At 38.3% G+C, this 10,733-nt stretch overlaps 1 protein-coding gene across 1 annotated transcript; it reads left to right on the top strand.

Annotated features, from left to right (window-relative positions):
* The first annotated feature begins 3,568 nt into the window (after window positions 1-3,568).
* CIMIP1 (ciliary microtubule inner protein 1) lies at window positions 3,569-7,871 on the top strand. Its single transcript, XM_005147597.1, has 4 exons — window positions 3,569-3,630; window positions 4,176-4,257; window positions 5,285-5,383; window positions 7,716-7,871. The coding sequence occupies exons 1-4, from the start codon at window positions 3,569-3,571 to the stop codon at window positions 7,869-7,871; spliced, it is 399 nt and encodes a 132-aa protein (XP_005147654.1).
* The last annotated feature ends 2,862 nt before the right edge of the window (window positions 7,872-10,733 follow it).

The raw sequence follows: 10,733 nt of genomic DNA, 5'->3' as shown, positions 1-10,733 counted from the left end.
GCCTAAGAACTAGAAAATATAAAAAACACTAAAAATTCTCTTTACAACAACAAAAAAAAAGCTTTTCCTTTAGCTTTTATACCCATTCTCTGATGAAAGGCAAAAGATTCTAATTTCCTATTGGCAACAGCATTGAGTGCAATAAGCCTGCATAGTTGATAGCATAAAGCCAGAATCTAGGACAGGATCTAGGTCCGGCCTTATAACTAAAAATTACAGACTAGCTAGTTTAGAGCACCGCAAAGCATAAGGTATTTTATTCCTACATCTTTAGCAGTTGAGCCCAAGTATCATCTAGAATCAAATCTCAGCATACTCAGTAGGAGTAGAGATGCTCATTAACAGCACTTACAAATACTTACATAGAGCCAAAAGAGAACAGATTTTTTTTTCCTTTCAAATAACTTCAAAGATTATTATACACAGAAAGCTATTGTGCACTAACATGGACATTTTTCTCCATAAATAAGCAATATAAAAAGCCTTAACATTTTCAAATCAAGGTAGACACAAGAGACTTCCAGAAACCAACAATTAACTGAAACCTTGAAGACCATGAATGACACTAACAAAACATCATTGCATGATACAAAGTCTTTTGCAGCAGTAGAGGTTTAAAATATCCACCTACCCTGAGTTGTTCACTTCAGCTCATGCATCATCTTTTCCTGTCTCCATTCTGTCTGCTGTCTTGATTGCAGAAGCACAACTGCTTCTGGAGTGTTCTGTGAAACAGATTAGAACAGCTGACTTTCTCTTTCTGCAGAGTCTATTTAAGTCACTTTGGTTCTCTGGCCTATTTTGCAAAGCAGTACCACCTGTACTGGTGTCAGCACAACATCCTAAGTTTGTAGCTTTGTAAACACTAGGACATAGCATTATCTTCCAGAAGTGCTCTCCACCAAAACCTCATGCCCTGCCCTGCCATGTGCTGGTAGAGGCATTTTTACAGCTACACAGAAAACTGTATTTAGGTTAAAGCAGCTTGTTTTCCACATGGTTAGTTTTAATCTCTATCAGTACCCTAGCCTCCATCTGAACATAGCACCACAAGCACTTCTACTATCTGCTGGGAGAAGGGAGTACAAGGTCCATGAAAAATCAAGACTGAAACCACTTCCCCAGTGGCAGGGTGATGTCCTGTGCAAGTGAAAGGATATCTGAAACTCAAGATACTAATCTGCAGCTCTCAAGATGTAAACAGGTTGTAAATTCCTGAAGAACAGTTGTGAGTTCTTGAAGAATAGCCACTTGATCAGCAGCAGCACTGCTGAGCATATATATTGGATATTGAATAATTGGATAATTCCTAAATTGGAAGAGGACAGGAAGCACTGGCATTTCAGCATTTATGGCCATATCCAGGTTAGGATTTACCCATCTTAGAAGACCTGAAGCATCAAGATTTTAAACTTGATTCCGTTTAAACATGTGTCTTGAGTGATGTAGTATCTACTTCAATATTTGTCATGTGATGACAAATGCTGGTGTAGGTAAGCTACAAGGTCCAGACTTTCAGCAAATGACTTCTGAATCAAAATTGACCTGTATTGCCAAGTCATTCAATATAGTTGTTAGGTCATTAAAATCCTATTTCACTTCTTCTCAGAGAGAAAGTACAATTCTAATATTATCCTGTGCACATAAGAGCCTAGTAAGACCTACAACTGAATACTGATCTACTGCATCCTACAACTAACTGCTCATTTACTGTGTTCCCTTAACTGAAAAATAATTCAGTTAAGTACAAAAAGAGAAAGACTGAACATTATAAAGCTCTATTCTCAAAATGTTAGTGTAAGAAGTTTCATTCTCTCGACACATACTAAATCCTGACACACGCTAAAGTATGGATTTAATTGTTTTCATTAACAAACCTTTTTTTTTTCCACAGAAAGCATCAGGGCTGTAGTAAGAGGGCTCCTGATACAAGTGTGACTAAGCAGCAGGAGTTAATTAAGTAGGACAATGAGTAAGCGGTTCTGGATGTGAGAGGAGACCCAGCTGATTTAATTGCCAGTCTAATTATCAATTACAGCATCAAGAAATGGCATGCGAGTGAAATATTCTATCTTTTGATAGTTTAATGATATTGAGAGACCCAGAAGCATAGCATTAATGGTTATTTTGAGACTAGAGGAGTTTTTTCTTCTTACTCAAATAGAAGTTCTTAGTACTTCAAAAGTGACTAATAAATGTATATACAGCCTTCTCCTACTCAAATATTTTAGGTCTTTAGATCCTTTGCTCTATAAAAAAAATACAAATAAAAAGCTAGCAATTAAGCATTTCAACACACCACCTATAAAACACTCAGCTTAGGTCAAAACCCTTCTGCATTTATTTTATAATAAGGTTAATAACTGTCCAGTGCTGTGAAAGAGTCACATTAACTATTTACAGTGTGTTTGCACAAGCTAGTTTCCAGACAAAAAGAAAGGAAAGGGTCAGGGAACTATTTAAACCCATAAGGGCAAAGAGCCAGTTGGCTACATTGGTTGTTGGAATGCTTTATAAAGCAACTGCAAGAAAATAAAAATACAAAAAAAAAAAAAAACTATTGATGGAGAGCCAAACATATTAATATATTGGAGCACAGAGAACTTATTACAAACTCTAAGTATTTTTTGGGTTCTCACATGTAACCCATGAAGTATGTTGAGGTCTTTCCCAGAACTTCTAATATTAGCATGGAGACAACATCTGCCAGAAAAAGGAGATCACAGAGGCACTGTATGTCACAATACTGATGTTATTTCCCACTACAATTACCAAAAGGTAATTTTGGTATATATTGAGAGGAACTAGGGAGTGGAGATAGGAGGGTAAACAAGTAGGGAACAGAAGCAAACACCTACCATAGCACATGCAGTCTGAGCTTTGGACATGTTAACAAGCAGATTTCTATATAGATAAAAACTCATTATCCTTCAACCATTTCTCATGTCCATTACAAATAATTAAATACACTACTAGTTTTCAGCTGTAGTATTATCCCTTGTCTAGATTTTAAAAAGACTCCTAACAACTCAGTATCCCAAAAGGTTTCCAAATACCTGTTTTCTGCTAAGAGGAGCCTGTCTAATCAGTAAGCTGTGGAGTTTAGACAACATCTCTTCTTCGAAACACAGCTAACTCCTCAACAAGGTACCAGCTTTTCATCCGCTTAATCCCTGAATCATAAAATCAACTGGGCTGGAACAGACCATTAATATCATCCAATCTAACCGCTCCCCAGCACTGCCGAGGCCACCACTAACCCGTGTCACTGTGGGCCTCGTCTACACGATTTGCGAGCACTTCCAGGGACGGTGACTCCAAACGCGGTTTCCTACTGAAAAGCATTTTAAAACCACACACCACAGAGAGCATTGACTGGTTTCCTGCGGGACACCAGAAAACCCCGAGGGGCGGGTTCAGCCGCTCACCTGAGAGCCGCGGCTCTGGGCCGACCCTGCATCAAACAGAAGGGGCGGTTGGAGCAAGCCATCACCTCAGGCCATCAACGGCCCTTCCCGCCCTTTCACAACGGCCGCCGGCACGGGCACTGCCCCCGGTGGTCCCCGCTATGGCGCAGAGCCGCTGCAACCCGGCGAACTCGTGCAACATGGTACAGCAGGACGACCACTGGTAACTGCCCCTGCCTCCCCTGCCGCCCGGGGGATGCCGCTCTGAGGCGGGCGGAGGCTGAGGGAATTTGTACACACTTTGCGTGTGTCCGCACAGTGCGTGTGCTCACTCGGACTATGCCAGGTGCAAAACAGCCGGGGGTCTGGCCCTCTGAATGGCGTAGCCCAGGTTGAACCGGCGAAGCAAGTGATGGCCGCGGGCTTGCAGTGCTCCCCGGCGGGTGAGGAGGGACAGCGGGGCCGGGCAAGGGGCCCTTCATCGGTCCGTAACGTATGGAGGGACATTGGGGCTCACTTTCCGAGTGTGTCATAGCACATTTGACCTCCTCCACCTCCCAACAGGAATGTAATTTGCAAGTGCTTTCACACCTACTGTTTAATTTCCCCATTACCTCCAAGTCAGAAAGTTAACTCATGAATAGACTCGATTTTGAGGGAAAGGTCTCAAGCTTCATGCTGTGCCTTGCAACGGTAGTAGCTGGGTTGCGTTTTTCCTTTTATTTTAATGGAAGTTTACAAAGTAATTAAAATATTTCTCTGTTTCAGGAAAAAATGCATTGAAACTGAGCTAGAGGCTGCAAAAAAATGGTCTCACAAATGGGGATTCTTGAAAACACCTCTTGATGAGGTAAAAATGAATGGCCTACAAGAAACACATGAAATTGCACACAAATTGATGTAGACGTAAATTATGAGAGCACAGAAGACTAGGAAAGCACTGAGTGTGCTTTACTAAGTCAAGTTCTGAGGTAACAAGTGCACTACTTTTTAAGATAGGTTCAAAGTTTCACTTTTCCTCTGAATAAAATAGGTAATTTACATGCTGTGTGTATTCTGATATATTTCTCTTGGGAAGCATGACTTCCAGTAGTGTTAACGAGGACTAGATGCACACTGACAGGAAAATATTTCCCCTTTGTCTATCCATATGGTAGCTTAGAAGTCTAGGGGAGAAGGTTCTAGTTAATGAAATTTTCAGTGGGGGATTTTACAAGAAAATATTTGGAGAGATGTCTATTCTCAGTGCTGTTTAGATACTAGAATATAGTAGCACGTAATGTACATTTGGAATCACGGTATTTTGTTGCTTAAAGAACTGGGTTGATGCAGCCCCTGAGTAATTATAAATGTGTTTTCTATGGGGCTAGAAGTACTTAATCTGTCCTAGGAGTGTTTGAAAATTCTTATAGCCATCCAAGTTAACACCCTGGAAAATTTTGGTCCTCTAGGCTTCAACATCCATCATGCACATCTCCTTTGCACAGGCTACAGCTGAAAAGTTGACAAACTACGCATTGTTACTATTGCTGAACATGTGCATTTAGCATTTGTCAATCTGTATTTTGTGGTCATATAAGATACATGCCAAGATACATTTCTAGCCCTTTCTGGGGCAGTGATGTAGTTAAGAGAGTTGGAATCACTCAGGGATACTTAGCCTTTCATCTGAAATTCAGAATTATATCACTTTCTGAAACAGAAACCAAAAAAAAAAATTACAACAGTTTCCAAAGCACTACAATAAGTGACCCTGTTTTACATGGAAAGAACAGGAAATTCAGATGCAACAGTGAGGAGAATGGTGTCAATATCACATATTACAGCGTATTTCAAAAGACAGTGTCCAATATTTAACACTGATGTTTCGGTTTTAGTTGATTCACGATAAAAAGGAAGAAAATACAAGCCCCAGGATAGAGCTTCCAGAACATCTGCAGGTTCGACCTGTGACACCTGTGGAAAAATACATTAAGGTTAGAAAATTAGATTTTAAAATTGCCATGCAGCAATATCTGTCTTAAGAAACCACACAAGCTCTAAAATCAGTTGTCTTGTAGAAGCAGGCCTTTAACTAAAGGTCAAAGTAAATTGTATTTGCAATCTGAGCAATGTTTTAAAAGCATTCATTTAAGACAAGGAATTGCCCTTTGGATATGGTTGTTAGTTCACAGAGCTTTCACTGTACATAAATCACTGTATATAATCATCTTTCTGTAAAGCACCTCCCCCATGCACTCCCATCTAGTATCAGAACAGTGCAGCTCAGTGCAGAATGGTGGTCACAGAGCTGTTTATGACTGCTGACAAGTCATTGCTCAGATATATGCATCTATATTACTTCAAGCCTTACCAAAACTTAACTCAGTTTTAACTATTGGTTAAGATGCAGCCATTTTTCTAGCTTTAAGACAGTTCTCTTTAGTAGCAAAAATTAGTAAGAAGACAGTTCTAATGGGCCAGTTAATAACTATCTGATTTTATATTATGTGAGTTATATTCACATATTCAGAGACTAAAAGTTGTCAAACAGCTGGAAATGAGAGTGGAATGTGACTGATGGTTTGACTTATAACGTGTCAGAATCACCAGCAAATAGTGTAACTACGCAGGCAGCTAAATCAGTGACTTTGGGAGAGGACCATATTCATAAAAGGGGAAACAGAATATGCTAACAAAAAGAAAGGTTAGTCCACTTAGAGTAGATTAAGGAAACAAAAGAGATTGGAAATTCCTACTTGCTGAATTAGCTTTCTTTCAAAGGATTCTAAGGGTGGGGAAATAAAGCGAGGAAGTAGTAAAAGCTTTTACTGAGATTAAATCAAAACAAAAGAGTTAGTGCTGAGTGTGGCAGAGAAATTAAATAGCAGCATTTCTGCCATTAGTGCTACTTGTTCTTCAGTTTTGTCTCAAGACTCCAATTTCAGTCAAGTTTACCTCTGCTTCAGCACAGTGAGGGTGTATGTGTGTGTTAGCAAATCGTGCAGACAGCTATCAGCTGCTGAAGTAGCATGCATAGCCTAGTTCATACTGAAACAGGGATCGTAGTTTCCATCTCACCTCAGAGTCTATTTGCTAAGGAAGATAAAGATTACTTGTAATTTAGTAATTACACATTCAGAGAGAAGTTTTCTACGTCCTTATACAGAACAATGTGTCTTTTTGCACATTTACCCTCATGGTAACAGTCATCATATCTGTTCTCTCTAGGTTAGATTAATAATTGCTTCTTCATAGCCCTTTCCCCCCAGACTGCAAGTGGGACATAGTTCCCTTCATTATCCTGCTCAGTGGGTGGCACTTTTGGCCATAAAAATTATCTTTTCAGAGGAACTGCTCCACCTAAATATCATAAACATTTTCTAATCTTGGCCAAAGAACAAAGTGAAGCAACTCTGGCAAGAGAACTGAAACATTGTTCTCTTGCTGTGTATTTCTCTAAGTCCCCAGATGCTAAAATAATATAATGTGCCCAATTGAGATGATTCAGCCAAAGTAAGCGCAGCAGTCAGTGAACAGAGCCTGTTGGCTTTTGTTTTGTTTCCTTTTTAGCTAGATTAGTTGCAGATTAACTTGATACTTACCCATCCTTTAAAGTAGAAAGAAGGTGGAATGAATAAGTAGTTCTTGATGCAAAAGGCAGCTTGGTCAGTAGTACCTTTAGCATTTGGCCACAGAACTATTACTCTGTCTCTGCATTACTACCAGATACATTACAGGAAGTATAAAATGCTATTTCTCCCATAGAAGTTAACTACTATTAAAGTATTATTATTATTTAAGGAAAAAAACTAAAACTGAAGATAGGATTCTAATAACATAAAGCCAGTAAAGCCTTTAGAAAGGTATGGAATAAAACTTAAGTATGCTAACATACAATACTAAATAATATTTTGTGTTTTGATTTCCTGTTAAACATACCAATTTAGGCACTAAAAGAGTTTTTTTAGAAGGGTGGTATATGAAAGTTAGTTAGTCCATTGGAATTTGGCAGGTTTACACCTCTCTTTCCCTGTGCCTTCCTATAGAAGGGAACCTAAATTATTCTAATGACTTTCTAAATTATAAACTATCATGTATTATAAATCAAACTTGCTTGCAACTGGGCTATCTTTCAAAATTCTTATTTCCTAACACTAATGTCAGTATGTGCTCAGGATATTAATTCAGCAAATTGCATTTAAAAGCACTATTTTTTATAGGTTTTCATTTCCATCCACACTACAGTACAAAAGAGGATGTCGCATGAGAGAAACTACAATCAAAACCCTTTTAATAATTGGATTCTACGTATTACTTTTATTTTAGGTGCTTCCATCTCCTCCAGTACCTAAGACTACACAGCGGTTTATTGGTTGGAGATCAGCTGTCCCAGAGTTGCAACTTGAACATGGTTTTCAAATCCAAAGCTGCAAAGGTTTCTTTTTCAAGGATCTGAAGTGGCCACGTGAGCCCTCTGACTGACATTATGAAATAACAGCTAGGCACACAGATCCATTTGCATCCCTAAGGAAACATTCTAGGGTGGACTGTTGGACTGTTAAACATTTATGCTTTAAAAAATCCACCCTAATTTTGGCAAAGCGTAAACATTTTAATGTAGCATTTTACTTGTTAGAGCTGTGGCATCCAAGCTGTTAACAATGCTTTAGGTTTACTTTGAAGTAACAGTGAATAAACTCCTATAAAGATCACAGAGCATGTACTACTTTCATTAGCATTAGTAAGATTAAGATTTTTAAATATTTACTGGAAGTCTTAAAAAAATCTTTGTTTATAGTAACAGAGCACATTTTTATGCTTGTTTCTTCATGAAAACCTCCATTCAGAGTCAGTTTCACAGCAGCTTTTTCAAACGTAAATACTGACTGCCACGTTCCTGACAATCCTATCCTGCTGCTCATTCCCAATTCATCACTTACCAGCACTGGAATCAGTGTTTAGAATTAGTTTTCGATCAGCACTCTGAACTGCCCCACTACTGAGTTGCTAAAGTGCCTGTGCTAGCACAAAGACATCACAAAGAAAGAGAATGAGGCAGAGAAAAGCTTAAATTGGCTCAGGCTGCCATGGAATTGCATCCTTGTGTTTGGAAAGAAGCTTTCATTAAAAAACAAAATGCAACAAACAATTGAACACACCTGCAAAAATAATTAGCAGAGTTCATCATAGTATATCCACTGCAGCTAGAAAAGAACAGGCAAAGCAGAAGTATAGTTAATTCATAATTATTAAATTCATTGTCTTTTTTGTTGTGTGTATCTTACTAGTATGCTATGTAGTTGCACACGTAAGTATTGAGTAGTTTTCAGTGCAGCTGCTGATAGCTATCAATAAAGTACACAAAGACCAAAATGACACCAAGTCACTCTCAAAAATCAGTTTTGATACCAGAATAGGTTTTGTTCAATTAGTTGATCAGAATGCAAATGTGTTACAGAGTATTTGTGTTGCTCCAGTTTTGTTTATATCAGTATCTATACCAACCAGGACTCAGAAACAGTAAGGGGTTGCACTGGGAATTACTGGTGTAGCTACCTCAATGCTCTGAAGCTCATCCTTGCACTTCATGACCTACCTGAAGATTTGCCAGGACTTCTGGAAACTCAGAAGAATCATTTAGTTGCAGCAGCAACTTTTTGCAGGATATAGTTCCTACTGGCTAACATGTTTAAACTAGAAGAATGTTTAAACAAGGAACAGCCTCCAAGAAGTCAACACAGGCAGCTCCTTGTAACTCTGTATTAAAGAGGAAAGACTTTCCTCTTTAATCCTGCTGCAAGGTCTCCTTTATGTTCTGCAGCTAGCAACATTTATTTCTTGAGTCAGCAGTAAGTCCTTGGCTTTCATAGCAGTAGGTCAGCAGCTAGTGTTTGTTCTTTCCTTCTTCCCAAGAAATGACTCACAATGATCAACATCCCACCTTTTTTCTTTTTTTATTTTACATTCAGTTCCAAATACCCACAAAATAATAATATTTTACTTTTTCCATATTCTTTACAAATAATGGAGAAGTGACTCATATCCTTTGGAGAGCTTACCCAAGAATAAGAATACATAGCAGAAGTAACTTCAGACACGTTACTTAAAAAACAAAGAACAACTTGGAATCAGAGTCTGGAAATTTAAGCTTAATTGCAGTTTAGCTACCAACTATAACATGTATAATCTGTTCTTTGAACAAGCAACATAATTGTAAGAACAATATTTTAAATCAGTGTGCTTGCTTCTCATTGCTAGCTTTGTATATCTATTCATTTTAATCACAGGCTTCAGTTTATTTTAAGGTCACATATAGATCCTCTGATTCTTGTCTGATTTGTATAAACAGGTATTGTAAAAATTACTGTGATTTAGTAGCAGCAAAATCACATGAATTCAGGCCAAATGAAATGGGAGCTTCAAGACCACTGTTTTTTAAAACCTGTCATACTAAAGAACCAGAGCTGGCACCTAATAGCCAGTAGATGTTTGTGTGAAGTGAAATCCAAACCCATATGAGTCATGGCTAGATTCTGAAAACCAAAAGAAGTTTTGTCCATCATCTACAGTTGAACATTTCTGAATCTTATTCCCAATGTCTGAGTAGTGACTCTGTACTAACAGTAAGGGCTTTCAATTATGCTGCCCATCATTACCATTACAGCCAGTTGGGATGTCTAAGGAGTATTATCTAAAATTTGAACTCATTCCTCTAGCATAAATTTGTCAGTTGTTAATTGAGCCATGTATTTGGGGTTTTGGTGTGCAAGAATATATGAACCTACTTCTTTCCCCAACACTTTTAGCTTGACCTTTTATACCTGAAGAAATTGTGTAGAATTGTGGATTTGTAGCTGGGACAGGACTGCCCAATGAACTGCCCCAGTTGTGAATCCAAAAGGCCAAATACAGAATTACTAAATCACCTTGTACTGTTTCAAACTTGACATTTAATTTGTGGAAATTAACCTATTTATTGGGGCCAATTTGGGCACATGAACATCACTGCACACTGTAAAATACCAAACCATTGTCAGGGTCAGGACAGTGTTAGTGAACTCAGTGCACACACCAGCAAAACACTTCAAAACACAAATCACTTCAAAAATGCAGCAAAAGTCAACATAATTTTAATTCTATATTAAGGTCTTCGACCTGCACTTTTGTGCAAGTCAGAGCAGAATGGGCCATTTCTAAACATACATTAAAAGATACGCAGTTTATTTTTAACCAAAACCTGAAAGCAAGATCCAAGTGTATTTAGATGTCTTCTATGCTTCAACTTAAGTTTCATTTGGTATAGTTTCATAAAGCTTTCTGTGGGCTAAAGTTCATGTTCACAAA

The sequence above is a fragment of the Melopsittacus undulatus genome, chromosome 10 (genome assembly GCF_012275295.1).
Source record: "Melopsittacus undulatus isolate bMelUnd1 chromosome 10, bMelUnd1.mat.Z, whole genome shotgun sequence".
NCBI classification, from domain to species: domain Eukaryota; kingdom Metazoa; phylum Chordata; class Aves; order Psittaciformes; family Psittaculidae; genus Melopsittacus; species Melopsittacus undulatus.
The sequence above is the reverse complement of the archived record's forward strand: the minus strand, read 5'-3'. Positions and strand labels throughout refer to the sequence as shown.